General features: G+C 45.6%; 1 protein-coding gene across 1 annotated transcript in view; it reads left to right on the forward strand.

Annotated features, from left to right (window-relative positions):
• MYLK2 (myosin light chain kinase 2) overlaps window positions 1-15,406 on the forward strand; it is a 139,660-nt gene that overhangs the window by 37,930 nt on the left and 86,324 nt on the right. The window contains exon 3 of the mRNA XM_068262018.1: window positions 4,289-4,360. Within this exon, the coding sequence (XP_068118119.1) occupies window positions 4,324-4,360 (37 nt within the window). The 5' untranslated portion in view covers window positions 4,289-4,323. The remainder of the gene's footprint in view (window positions 1-4,288; window positions 4,361-15,406) is intronic.

The raw sequence follows: 15,406 nt of genomic DNA on the forward strand, positions 1-15,406 counted from the left end.
ATTTTGCGACATTTGGTTTCAAGACTACTCCTCACGGTTTAGGGCCCCTAAAATCCCAGGGCAGTATAGGAACCCCACAAGTGACCCCATTTTAGAAAGGAGACACCCCAAGGTATTTACTTAGGAGTATGGTGAGTTCATAGAAGATTTTATTTTTTTGTCACAAGTTAGCGGAAATTGATTTTAATTGTTTTTTTTCACAAAGTGTCATTTTCCGCTAACTTGTGACAAAAAATAAAATCTTCTATGAACTCACCATACTCCTAACTGAATACCTTGGGGTGTCTTCTTTCTAAAATGGGGTCACTTGTGGGGTTCCTATACTGCCCTGGCATTTTAGGGGCCCTAAACCGTGAGGAGTAGTCTTGAAACCAAATTTCGCAAAATGACCTGTGAAATCCTAAAGGTACTCATTGGACTTTGGGCCCCTTAGCGCAGTTGGGGTGCAAAAAAGTGCCACACATGTGGTATCGCCGTACTTAGGAGAAGTAGTATAATGTGTTTTGGGGTGTATTTTTACACATACCCGTGCTGGGTGGGAGAAATATCTCTGTAAATCACAATTTTTTAATTTTTTTACACACAATTGTCCATTTACAGAGATATTTCTCCCACCCAGCATGGGTATGTGTAAAAATACACCGCAAAACAAATTATACTACTTCTCCTGAGTACGGGAATACCTCATGTGTGGCACTTTTTTGCACCCCAACTGCGCTAAGGGGCCCAAAGTCCAATGAGTACCTTTAAGATTTCACAGGTCATTTTGCGACATTTGGTTTCAAGACTACTCCTCACGGTTTAGGGCCCCTAAAATCCCAGGGCAGTATAGGAACCCCACAAGTGACCCCATTTTAGAAAGGAGACACCCCAAGGTATTTACTTAGGAGTATGGTGAGTTCATAGAAGATTTTATTTTTTTGTCACAAGTTAGCGGAAATTGATTTTAATTGTTTTTTTTCACAAAGTGTCATTTTCCGCTAACTTGTGACAAAAAATAAAATCTTCTATGAACTCACCATACTCCTAACTGAATACCTTGGGGTGTCTTCTTTCTAAAATGGGGTCACTTGTGGGGTTCCTATACTGCCCTGGCATTTTAGGGGCCCTAAACCGTGAGGAGTAGTCTTGAAACCAAATTTCGCAAAATGACCTGTGAAATCCTAAAGGTACTCATTGGACTTTGGGCCCCTTAGCGCAGTTGGGGTGCAAAAAAGTGCCACACATGTGGTATCGCCGTACTTAGGAGAAGTAGTATAATGTGTTTTGGGGTGTATTTTTACACATACCCGTGCTGGGTGGGAGAAATATCTCTGTAAATCACAATTTTTTAATTTTTTTACACACAATTGTCCATTTACAGAGATATTTCTCCCACCCAGCATGGGTATGTGTAGAAATACACCGCAAAACAAATTATACTACTTCTCCTGAGTACGGGGATACCTCATGTGTGGCACTTTTTTGCACCTTAACTGCGCTAAGGGGCCCAAAGTCCAATGAGTACCTTTAAGATTTCACAGGTCATTTTGCGACATTTGGTTTCAAGACTACTCCTCACGGTTTAGGGCCCCTAAAATCCCAGGGCACTATAGGAACCCCACAAGTGACCCCATTTTAGAAAGGAGACACCCCAAGGTATTTAGTTAGGAGTATGGTGAGTTCATAGAAGATTTTATTTTTTTGTCACAAGTTAGCGGAAATTGATTTTAATTGTTTTTTTTCACAAAGTGTCATTTTCCGCTAACTTGTGACAAAAAATAAAATCTTCTATGAACTCACCATACTCCTAACTGAATACCTTGGGGTGTCTTCTTTCTAAAATGGGGTCACTTGTGGGGTTCCTATACTGCCCTGGCATTTTAGGGGCCCTAAACCGTGAGGAGTAGTCTTGAAACCAAATTTCGCAAAATGACCTGTGAAATCCTAAAGGTACTCATTGGACTTTGGGCCCCTTAGCGCAGTTGGGGTGCAAAAAAGTGCCACACATGTGGTATCGCCGTACTCAGGAGAAGTAGTATAATGTGTTTTGGGGTGTATTTTTACACATACCCATGCTGGGTGGGAGAAATATCTCTGTAAATCACAATTTTTTAATTTTTTTACACACAATTGTCCATTTACAGAAATATTTCTCCCACCCAGCATGGGTATGTGTAAAAATACACCGCAAAACAAATTATACTACTTCTCCTGAGTACGGGGATACCTCATGTGTGGCACTTTTTTGCACCTTAACTGCGCTAAGGGGCCCAAAGTCCAATGAGTACCTTTAAGATTTCACAGGTCATTTTGCGACATTTGGTTTCAAGACTACTCCTCACGGTTTAGGGCCCCTAAAATCCCAGGGCAGTATAGGAACCCCACTAGTGACCCCATTTTAGAAAGAAGACATCCCAAGGTATTCAGTTAGGAGTATGGTGAGTTCATAGAAGATTTTATTTTTTGTCACAACTTAGCGGAAAATGACACTTTGTGAAAAAAAACAATTAAAATCAATTTCCGCTAACTTGTGACAAAAAAATAAAATCTTCTATGAACTCACCATACTCCTAACGGAATACCTTTGGGTGTCTTCTTTCTAAAATGGGGTCACTTGTGGGGTTCCTATACTTCCCTGGGATTTTAGGGGCCCTAAACCGTGAGGAGTAGTCTTGAAACCAAATGTCGTAAAATGACCTGTGAAATCCTAAAGGTACTCATTGGACTTTGGGCCCCTTAGCGCAGTTGGGGTGCAAAAAAGTGCCACACATGTGGTATCGCCGTACTCAGGAGAAGTAGTATGATGTGTTTCTGGGTGTATTTTTACACATACCCATGCTGAGTGGGAGAAATATCTCTGTAAATGGACAATTGTGTGTAAAAAAATCAAAAAATTGTGATTTACAGAGATATTTCTCCCACCCAGCATGGGTATGTGTAAAAATACACCCCAAAACACATTATACTACTTCTCCTGAGTACGGCGATACCACATGTGTGGCACTTTTTTGCAGCCTAACTGCGCTAAGGGGCCCTAAGTGCAATGAGCACCTTTAGGCTTTACAGGGGTGCTTACAATTTAGCACCCCCCAAAATGCCAGGACAGTAAACACACCCCATAAATGACCCCATTTTGGAAAGTAGACACTTCAAGGTATTCAGAGAGGAGCATAGTGAGTCCGTGGCAGATTTCATTTTTTTTTGTCGCAAGTTAGAAGAAATGGAATTTTTTTTTCCCTTTTTTTTTGTCACAAAATGTCATTTTCCGCTAACTTGTGACAAAAAATAAAATCTTCTATGAACTCACCATGCCTCTCAGTGAATACTTTGGGATGTCTTCTTCCCAAAATGGGGTCATTTGGGGGATATTTATACTATCCTGGAATTTTAGCCCCTCATGAAACATGACAGGGGGTCAGAAAAGTCGGAGATGCTTCAAAATGGCAAAATTCACTTTTTGCACCATAGTTTGTAAACGCTATAACTTTTACCCAAACCAATAAATATACACTGAATGGGTTTTTTTTAATCAAAAACATGTTTGTCCATATTTTTCGCGCTGCATGTATACAGAAATTTTACTTTATTTGAAAAATGTCAGCACAGAAAGTTAAAAAAATCATTTTTTTGCCAAAATTCATGTCTTTTTTGATGAATATAATAAAAAGTAAAAATCACAGGAGCAATCAAATAGCATCAAAAGAAAGCTATATTAGAGAGAAGAAAAGGAGGTAAAATTCATTTAGGTGGTAGGTTGTATGACCGAGCAATAAACCGTGAAAGCTGCAGTGGTCTGAATGGAAAAAAAGGCTCTGGTCCTTAAGGGGTTTTATGACTGCAGTCCTTAAGTGGTTAAAGGACACTTGAAAAGGAAATAAATATGGCAGCCTCCATATTCCTCTCACTTCAACAATGCAAGTTGCCTGGCATCCTGCTGATCTATTTGGCTGCAGAAGTGTCTGAATCACACCAGAAACAAGCGTGCAACTAATCTAGTCAGACTTCAGGCAGAACATCTGATCTGCATGCATGTTCAGGGTCTATGGCTAAAAGTATTAGTGGCAGCAGGACAGCCAAGCAATCTGCATTATTTAAAAGGAAATGAGGGTGTCTGACATTGTCCCCCCTTTCCCCGGCACCCTCTGTACAGAAAGAGCAATGGGTCCAATTCTGCCTTCTGGGCCATTTTGTGGTACAAGAATACTCCAAGGTGTAAGCGAGCGATCATTCCACTTACATCAGCCTTCTTAGCACTATCTGATAACTCTGGACCCGTGATTAACGCTCTCCCATGTTTCATTCCCAGGCTTCAGGACCGGAGCGCCAGAATCTGATCTGTTGATGGCTCATAACCAGGATTTGCCCAACGGGGGCGCAGGTAAGGGGCATACTAGTTATTAATACCAGCCTGAATTTGTATGATCATAATGAACAGTATGGTTTATGGTGCAACTTTAGTCAAATACTAACTTTTATCAGAAGTCCAAGGCATCGTGCATTTGTTTAAAGTGAGAGGGATATGGAGGCGACCATATTTATTTCCTTTTACACAATGCACGTTGCCTGGCTGTCATGCTAATCAAATACCTCTAATAATTTTAGCCATAGAGCCTGAACAAGCATATGCAGATCAGATGTTTCTGACTTAAAGGGAACCTGAAGCGAGAAGGATATGGAGGCTGCCATATTTATTTCCTTTTAAACAATGCACATTGCCTGGCTGTCCCGCTGATTTTATTGGCTTCAGTAGTGTCTGAATCACACACCTAAAACAAGCAACCCGGGAATACTTCACTGCGCATCCCCGCTAACCTCAAGCCCAGGACGCGCTCGCTGGGTATGTCTTCCCAGGGATTGCGCACTTACTCCCACGGATCGACTGTGCATTTGGCGACCTGGACTTCGGAACAGGCTGCTTTGCAGGGAGATGGAGGCTGACGCTGGGGCAAGTGTCATCCTCCATTTCTGCACTACTCCACATTCACACACACGGCGTCATTTTTGCCATATTTTTATTATTAAGGTGCTCTTTCAAGTTAAATAAATATGGCAGCCTTCATCACTCCCTCACTTCAGGTGTGCTTTAAAGTACCTCCAACCTCATTTTTTGAATAAAATGTTTTTGATGCTTTCTTATAATCTGTGCTGTGACATAAGAGTCACAGCACAATCCTTCCCTTTCATCGCCCTCCGTCCCCTGCTCTGCTCAGCCCTTCGAGGATGGGTGGGGAGCAGTGGCGGCTCCAGGAAATTTTTTTAGGGGGTGCTATGCAGGTGCTGGACCAATTTCCGGGGGAGCTGACCACCTGCGGCGCGCGAAGCGCGCCGCGGCAAAAAATGGGTGTGGCTACAACCTGCGGCGCGCCGCGGCGAAAAAATGGGCGTGGTCATGACCGGATGAGGGCGGGGCTAACTGTAATTTAAAGTGAACCCAGGGTGAGAGTGATATGGTGGCTGCCATATTTATTTCCTTTTAAACAATACTAGTTGCCTGGCAGCCCTGCTGATCTATTTGGCTGTAGTAGTGAACTGAATTACACCAGAAACAAGCCATGCAGCTAATCTTGTCAGTTCTGACAATAAAATGGGGGTGGCTACAACCTGCGGCGCGCCGCGGCGAAAAAATGGGCGTGGTCATGACCGGATGAGGGCGGGGCTAACTGTAATTTAAAGTGAACCCAGGGTGAGAGTGATATGGTGGCTGCCATATTTATTTCCTTTTAAACAATACTAGTTGCCTGGCAGCCCTGCTGATCTATTTGGCTGTAGTAGTGAACTGAATTACACCAGAAACAAGCCATGCAGCTAATCTTGTCAGTTCTGACAATATTGTCAGAAACCCCTGACCTGCTGCATGCTTGTTCAGGGTCTATGGTTGAAAGAATAAGAGGCAGAGGACCAGCACGGCAGCCAGGCAACTGGTATTGCTTAAAGGGAGATAAATATGGCAGCCTCAATATTATTCTCACCTCGGGTTCCCTTTAAAAGTGCAACGCAAAGACAGAGGGCCCAAGTTTTGGTGACCCTTTTCCCAGAAAATTCACATAATTGTGCAGGTTTTCTCAAGAAAATACACGTAATGTGAGCAGATTTTAACAAAAAACACGTCCAATGACCCCAATATGCACAATCGTTATCAGATATGGCTCCAATATGCACAATCGTTATCAGATATGGCCCCAATATGCACAATCGGTAGCAGATATGGCCCCAATATGCACAATCGGTAGCAGATATGGCCCCAATATGCACAATCGGTGGCAGATATGGCCCCAATATGCACAATCGGTGGCAGATATGGTCCCAATATGCACAATCGGTGGCAGATATGGTCCCAATATGCACAATCGGTGGCAGATATGGTCCCAATATGCACAATCGGTGGCAGATATGGTCCCAATATGCACAATCGGTGGCAGATATGGTCCCAATATGCACAATCGGTGGCAGATATGGTCCCAATATGCACAATCGGTGGCAGATATGGTCCCAATATGCACAATCGGTGGCAGATATGGTCCCAATATGCACAATCGGTGGCAGATATGGTCCCAATATGCACAATCGGTGGCAGATATGGTCCCAATATGCACAATCGGTGGCAGATATGGTCCCAATATGCACAATCGGTGGCAGATATGGTCCCAATATGCACAATCGGTGGCAGATATGGTCCCAATATGCACAATCGGTGGCAGATATGGTCCCAATATGCACAATCGGTGGCAGATATGGTCCCAATATGCACAATCGGTGGCAGATATGGTCCCAATATGCACAATCGTTATCAGATATGGCCCCAATATGCACAATCGGTAGCAGATATGGCCCCAATATGCACAATCGGTAGCAGATATGGCCCCAATATGCACAATCGGTAGCAGATATGGCCCCAATATGCACAATCGGTAGCAGATATGACCCCAATATGCACAATCGGTAGGAGATATGACCCCAATATGCACAATCGGTAGCAGATATGACCCCAATATGCACAATCGGTAGCAGAAATGACCCCAATATGCACAATCGGTAGCAGAAATGACCCCAATATGCACAATCGGTAGCAGAAATGACCCCAATATGCACAATCGGTAGCAGAAATGACCCCAATATGCACAATCGGTAGCAGAAATGACCCCAATATGCACAATCGGTAGCAGAAATGACCCCAATATGCACAATCGGTAGCAGAAATGACCCCAATATGCACAATCGGTAGCAGAAATGACCCCAATATGCACAATCCGTAGCAGATATGACCCCAATATGCACAATCCGTAGCAGATATGACCCCAATATGCACAATCCGTAGCAGATATGACCCCAATATGCACAATCCGTAGCAGATATGACCCCAATATGCACAATCCGTAGCAGATATGACCCCCAATATGCACAATCAGCATCACCTGAAAAAGAAAAGAAAAACCCATTTACTCACCTACAGCCAGACCTTCTTTCCCGACCTCCTGTCCCGAGTCCCGACCTCATTGTGGCGCGCAGCGCCCGCGCGCCCACGATCCTCTTCCTTCCCGACGTCACGACGAGACTTCCTGCCTGCATGCAGAGAGCAGGGCTACGGGAAAATGGCCGCCCGAAGCCATGCACTGCAGACTCGAAGTCTGCAGAACAGGGCTCCGGGCGGCCATCTTACCGTAGCCCTGCCTGCTGCTCCGTGCTGCCGCTGTGTGAACTGACTTGGCGTCTTTTAGACGCCTGAAGTCAGTTCACTCCAGGGGGTGCTTGGACAATTCTAGGGGGTGCTCGAGCACCCCCTTGCACCCCCCTGGCGCCGCCCCTGGTGGGGAGGAAGTGTCAGTACTTCCTCCTCTCTGCCCGCCATCAGTAATGCCCCCCCCTGCTCTCGCCGCTGTTAGTTCCTATCTGCACAGCACACTGGAGAGCTGTGCATGTGTGCGGTCTTGACGTAATTTAGCTCAGAACGATAGTGTACTAATAGCTGTATTAATACACTATCATTCTGAGCTAAATTATCTCAATACTGCACACAGTGCAGCTCCGCAGCGCGCTGTGCAGATAGGAACTAACAGCGGCGAGAGCAGGGGGGCATTACTGATGATGGGCAGAGAAGAGGAAGTACTGACACTTTCTCCCCGCCCATCCTCGACGTTCTGCTCAAGTCGAAGATTTCAGCTGAGCAGAACCAGGGGGGGAGTAAAATATCATTAAACGAATGGCAAGGTCAGGGGTACTTTAACAGTACTACAGCTACAAAGTACTGATAGAATCCATCTGCAAAACTGTTCAAGTAATAATACAAACATCAAGACTTTCTTGGAGTAGCGGGACTGCAGAAAACACATTAACAGAGGGTTTTTAATGAAAGTAATGGGAAGAGTGTGGGATGTGCTCTCGGGACAGGTTGAGAAGAAACTTTCTACTAATTGGTTCGTTGGGAGACACTGCAACCCTTTACACAGTGTTTTAGAACCTACATATCAGCATGTGAAACCGAACTGATGGCGCTAAGGAATGTAAGACTGTGCATACATGAGCCAAGCCACAGGCAACCTTTCAAGCTGGACGAAACTTGGCTGAGGCGGCCGAATCTAGCGTCATGCTCGCCAACGCCTGAGCCATCGGTCAGCCTGGTGGACCAATTCTGGCCGAGAGCATCGTCCTTCCCACTCACCCAACTCCCGCACTGCTCTGTCAGCCCCCACCTTCCCGCGTAGCATCAGAACATGTTGCTAGCCAGCAGGCTAGCAATGCGTCTATATAACTTCAGCCCAGCAATGTCTGCGAGTGAATGAGACATTAGAGCACTAAGGTTCTGTGTTCATTCTTACTAAGCTCCTTATCGCCATGGAGTTTTAATTTCATCTGATACATATTAGTCCATTTAGCTGAAAAATGGATTTTGTCCACAGAGTTTAACCAGTTGAGGACCACAGGCTTACACCCCCCTAGCGACCGGGCGATTTTTTACAATTCAGCACACTGCAGCTTTAACAGTGTGCTGCACGGCCATACAACTTAGCACGCAAATTAATCTTCCCTCATTTTCTTGCCACCAACAGAGCTTTCTGTTGGTGGCATCTGATTGCTGCTGCGATGTTTCTTTCTTTTTTTTAAATTAATTTTGTTAATATATTTTATTAAAATTGTTTATTTTTTTTTAATTTTCCCTCCCACCATCCCTCCCTCTCCCCTGACAGCCAATCATGAAGATCGCCTCTCATTAACAGATGTAGTGTGAGAGATTCCCCCTCCCCTCATGATTTAATGGCCCATCACCCTGCTCAGCTTGGCCATCAGTTTTGTGTGAAAGTATTTTGATAACAGTAAACAAAGATGTAAGCAGTAAAATGCATACACCAGTGCTTACGAGCAGTTCCCAAACCATTCCTATCTCAGATGAAAAAAACATGTTAATTGATAGTGTTTCTTTAAAGGGAATCTGATATTTAAAAAAATCCTCGCAAGTTTGCTTCAGGCAGCAATAAATCTAGAACCGCCCCTGGACTTGTGGTGAGATCAATCTAGGACCGGCTGCCCGGTTTTCACTCCAGCTCAGTGTGCTTTTTTTTTTTTTTTTTTTTTTCTTTTCTTCCACACCCTGTCCCATGCAGATACTCGCGCCACTGAAAGAGGACACAACCAACAGCAGCCCCTGCACCTTTATTCCACAACCCCATCTACCTGCACTGTCCAGCTTGCTCCTTCTATCCGGATGGTAATCGGAGCAGGAGTATCTAAGAACCCCTGTTTTGCACTGACTCACAGGTCTGTGTCTGACACTTCCAGCTTGCCCTTTGCACCAGTGAGCGGATGGAGGCGTGATCACCGCTTGTCACTCGGGTGCCGCAGTCATGGCAAGTAGCTGTGACCAGATGGAAATATGTTTGAATCGAGTAGCCAGCGGCAGAAGCTACTGATTATGTGACCAGTTGCTACCTCAGTCACTCATGTGACATGGCCTGTGCACTGACTGACAGTTTCATCAAGATACAGTATCTATAGGTTACTTAGAGGTCAGGTGACTACTTAGCCCCTTGTCCTCTCCATGCAGTAAGTGAGCAGCTGCATCAGGTGCTGGCTATTTACTGAATAGGCCCTGTTCACATGGGAGGATGAACACCAAAATATTAACATATAAAATGGCATACAGTATAATTTTGTTATAATAAACTCTGATATACTCTGATATAGTAAACATTTGGTTATAGTAAACTATTTCTCCGGGTCCTGGCCAATCTGCATTATAAGTCTATGGGAGCAACTCCTGGTCTATTAAACTTCGATGTAATAAAACTTCTGTTATAGTAAACATGTTTTTTGGCCCCTATGTGACGCTGACTCTGGATATAGTAAACAGTGGGCAGTGCATGCGTCATATGTCAGTGGGCGGTGCATGCGTCATATGTCAGTTGATGCCTGATAACATTTGTTAGACAAGAAGAATGTACAAATAAGCAGCCTGGGGAAAAAGAGGAATAATGTGAACACAAACAAAAGGGGATGCAGTGTTACCACTTCCACTTTGCAATTACCGATAAAAGTATCGGCACAGTCCTCCCATAGGATTGTACGCACTACCGGGTATCTCGTTAGCGATGGCGCTCCTTGTAGCGCTTGGAGTGCAGTACCGGCTACTTCCACTTGTAGTGCAGACAGGGGCTAGGATCCTAAGAGATACGGAGCACTTTTGGGCACTCCAAACGGTAAATAGGTGTAGCCACGCAGCAGAATGTGGGTGTGGTCATGGGTGGAGCCAAATTTACATAAACTTAACATCGGTGTAAGTAGACCTGTCCAGCAAAATGTTGGATGAAGCCCCCACTCTCCATTAATACAAAAAAAAAAAAATGGAGCATGTCACATAAATAGGCAGCGTCACTTCAACATAACTAGGCAGAGTTACCTGGCTACTGCGCTGGCTAGTCTGGAATTGTGCTGGGTGAGCTGGCCAGCCTCCAGGTTATCTGGCAGTTCCCTCATAGCATTACCTGACCTTCTAGTGGACCTCCTCTCATGCTCCCACAGGACTCCCATTGAGGCACCACAGCTCCCTGCATGCCCTCGTAAAGGCATCACAGCGCTCAGCATGGCACCACAGCACCCAGTATGCCCACATAGAGGCATCACAGCACCCAGCATAACCCTGATTGATGCACCACAGCTCCCAGCATGCCCGCCATTGAAACACCACAGCTGGCTGCCTGGGGGACATCCGGGGCGCCCCAGAATAGATACGTGGCACGTGCCACTGATCTTTGGGGCTAGCAACACCCCTGAGTGCAGATCAGAGTGATCCTAGTCACTGCAAAACTAAGAAGAGTGGAGAGTAGAGTACTAGGTCCCACCTGCTGAGGTATCAGAGCCACTGGCATTACAGATGCAACTGGCTTATTCAATTGATCGACTTTTGGTTGATTTTCACCAAAAAATGATTGACTCCATCAATCGGATAGGATGGAAGAGATCTAGGTAGATTGGGGGCGGGGCAGGAGCGGCTGTAGATGGACGGCCCATAGCGGTGCACAGCATGGAATGGCACAATGCTGCAGTTCCAGCAATTTTCAATGCATTCCCTGCTGGAATCTATTAAACATTGATGTACTGTGTGTGTCAGGAATGGATTTCTCCCATAGAGGAATCAATCATTTTACCACATTGAGTGACAATCTATACATGTAAAAAAGAGAAACCGTGACCAAGGATTGAACTTCATGCCAATCAGTAGCTAATACCCCCTTTCCCATGAGAAATCATTTCCTTTTCACAAACAGATCATCAGGGGGATCTGTTTGGCTGATATTATGGTAAAACCCCTCCCACAGTGTGATGTCAGTGCCATGGTTCTGACATCACACTGTGGGAGCCTTGTTGCATTGTCGGAAATAACAGCTGTTTCCAACTGCCAAAAAAAGCAAGCAGCATCTCCTTTCAGTGACATCACCTGCCAGCAGCAAAAATGTCAACATGTGATAAATGTCAGAATGCAAATCAGGGAGATAAATATTTTACAATGGGCAATTACTGACTAAATCATTTATACATAATTATTGTAAAAATAAAGCACTTTTTTATTACATTATTTTCACTGGAGTTCCTCTTTTAAAGTTGGCTATACATCACGCGGCTTGGTGGCCGATTATTTTAATTGATTGGATCGTATGAAAATCGACAATGTGACAAATTTTGGTCAGAAATTAGTTGCATGTATCAGTTGGACATGCTGCAAGATGTAGGGCCGACATGCTCAATCAGGTGCACGGTGGTAATAGCCTGCGGTATCGGGACGAGTGACGAACGCGTCAGAAACCCCCAAAGCTTCTCCCCCTCCCCCAGTGTAAAATGTGCCCCGTGTGTGAATACTTTACCTGTCCGTGCCCACTGCTGGCTCCGTCCGCATACACGTGACGTCACGCACACCCACGTTACGTCGGTAACCACACGGGGCACGTGTATGAGGGCGGAGCGCGGAGCCAGTCAGGGACACCGACAGGCAAAGCATTCACGCATGGGCACCAGAAGGCACATCTTACATTACGGGGGACAATGCTGAGGGGGCGAGGTGGCTTCACAAGTCCGACTGCCAAGAGAATTCATGTTTATATTGATCCGGAATCAGCCGGTGGCGTATGGGCAGGCAGCAGATCTCTCTCTGATCAGCTTCAGTCAGAGAGAGATCTGTCTCTTCGGTGATCTGCCCATCATCGCCTGATGTGTGGGCACCTTTACACTGTGCTAATTTCTGTAATCCACATTGTTAAAGAATACCCGAAGTGACATGTGACATGATGAGATAGACATGTGTATGTACAGTGCCTACCACACAAATAACTATGCTGTGTTACTTTTTTTCTTTCTCTGCCTGAAAGAGTTAAATTTCAGGTATGTAAGTGGCTGACTCAGTCCTGACTCAGACAGGAAGTGACTGCAGTGTGACCCTCACTGATAAGAAATTCTAACTATAAAACACTTTATAGCAGAAAATGGCTTCTAAAAGCAAGAAAGAGATAAAAAGGGGAATTTCTTATCAGCATTGAAATTTGATTGAGCACTTCTGCAGGGCATCAAATGGAGACATTGATTTGTGTAGGGCAGTGGTTCCTAACCTTTTTTAAAGTCGAGACACATCACGCCAAACGCTCAGATCTCTGTGACACATCACATATGTATAATAGATAAATACTAATAACCACGAAATGGATGGAAATAGTACATTTCTAAATACACTTAAAAATGAAGGTTAGAATCCTTCAGGGAGACAGTTAGGGGTCCATTTGGAATGATAGCATAGTACCAACAACTTTTATCTCGCGCACTATAGCCATGGGCGTCCCCCTCCCAAAAAAACGCCCTCAGACTCAGTTTAGGTAGGTAGCCAGATATAGTTGCCCCCAGTATAGTTGCCCCAGTATATGTAGGTAGTATCCTGAGCTGGCGGCCGCCTCCTCTATGCATTTTCCTCTGGCCTCCTCTCCTGCGGCACAGGCGTCTTCTCTCCCTGCTTCTCCCCGCCTCCGCTCTGTCTGTAGTTAGATGGCTACAAGAAAATGGCCGCCAATGTCCTCATTTTTGGACATCAGCGGCCATTTTCTTGTAGCACTGCTCAAATTACAGACGGGGCAGAGGCTGGGAGAAGCAGGGATAGAGAGAGCGGGGCGGCGAGCGCCAACACATACCTGATGCTACCGTGACACATGAATGTGTCGCTGGGAATGACTGGTGTAGGGGAACCATTAAACTGCCCATTAACAATCCAACTACCCAAATGATCCACCGTCCAATCCGATTGTTGCGATCAATGGGAAACAATCGTTTGGGCCCACCAACGGAGGGGGAAATTATGAGCAGTCCGATCAGACTAAAATACGTTCCCAAATTGGGTTCGACAACCGACGGTACCCAATACAATCGATCCTATTGTGGATCATTGGGGAGATTGTACCATGAATCGGCACCTTTACAATGGGCCCCAGTCCAGCTGTTTACGATCTTCCCCATCAGGAAATCCCTTTGACATTCCTGCCACTTCCTGAGCTGATGCTTGCAGCCCTCCGTGTCATATTCTCAGGGCAGAGGGAGTCCCCGTATCTTGGCCTGTACGAGACAGCTTGTGCCACCCGAGCCTAGGATGGGGCTGGCGCGATGCCCGGACCCGCGGGGTGAAAATCCTGATGTTCTATACTTAGGCTGGGAACATGGTGGTGTCTGTGTGCCTGGCATTCCATTCGGCAGATATCTGCTTGAGTAAACAAAGCGTAGACGGACAGACTGCAGGTTTATGGGGTCCGGGAGTGCCCTGGGGAAGGGGGGGTTGGGATGTGTCAGGGCCCGCTGAATTGCACAATAGAGTGCGGCCGGCTCACAAGCGTAACCTAATATGACTGCTATACATAGAGAACACTTCATATACTCACAGCTAAACAATATCATTTGATCCAGAGGAATACGTGGGGGAAAATTGAGAAGAACAAGAGAATAACCTCTGCATCCCTACTTAAAGGACAATTGAAGTGAGAGGGATATGTAGGCTGCCATATTTATTTCCATTTAAACCGTACCGGTTGCCTTGACTGTCCTACTTATTCTCTGCCTCTAATACTTTTAGCCATAGAGTAGACCCTGAACAAGCATGCCGATCAGATGTTTCTGACTTAAAGGACAACGTAGTGAGAAGAATATGGAGGCTGCCATATTTATTTCCTTTTAAACAATACCAGTTCCCTGGTAGTCCTGCTAATCTCTTTGGCTGCAATTGTGTCTGAATCACACACCTGAAACAAGCATGCAGCTAATCTAGTCAGACTTTAATCAAAGTGCCTGATCTGCATGCTTGTTCAGGGGCTTGCGCATGGGGCTGGAGGAGGCCCCAGGTATGTATAAAACGTTTGATTTATGTCAGCTCTGGTACACTTTAAGGCCCATTTCCACTTGTGCCCGGCATGTGTCTCCAAATTGCATGCCAACACTCGTTTAAATGCATGTACGCATGCGTTTGCCTCTAGCCTTGCCATGCACAGCTAATGGGAATCAAATGCGTGATGCCAAATTATGCTGCATGTCGTCTGTTTTTTTCCTGCCGTATGAGACTCGGATGGCAGCATGTTGCATTTCCCCATCTGAATCGCATGCGGGGAAACACTGCAGATTTCCCGTCCGTGCATTCGGGCCCTTTAGGCAGGGCCAGAGCTACCATAGGAAAAAATGGGCAATTGCCCCAGGGCCTGAGAGCCGGTAGGGACCCCCAAGGTGTCCCTCCCCCATCTTAACTGTTAACTGTTGCTCCCTAGGGACTTTGCAGAGTCTGTTAAGTTGGGAGGTGATTGGGGGAGGGTCAGCAGCCAGCTCAAGGGCCCAGGAGGGAGATTTGGCTGCAGCAAAGGGCCTCTAATGACGCTTTTTGGTCGGGGGGTGTCTGTTGGCTAATCTTGCCCTAGGGCCCAAT

This window comes from Hyperolius riggenbachi, chromosome 12, assembly GCF_040937935.1.
Source record: "Hyperolius riggenbachi isolate aHypRig1 chromosome 12, aHypRig1.pri, whole genome shotgun sequence".
Lineage (NCBI taxonomy): Eukaryota > Metazoa > Chordata > Amphibia > Anura > Hyperoliidae > Hyperolius > Hyperolius riggenbachi.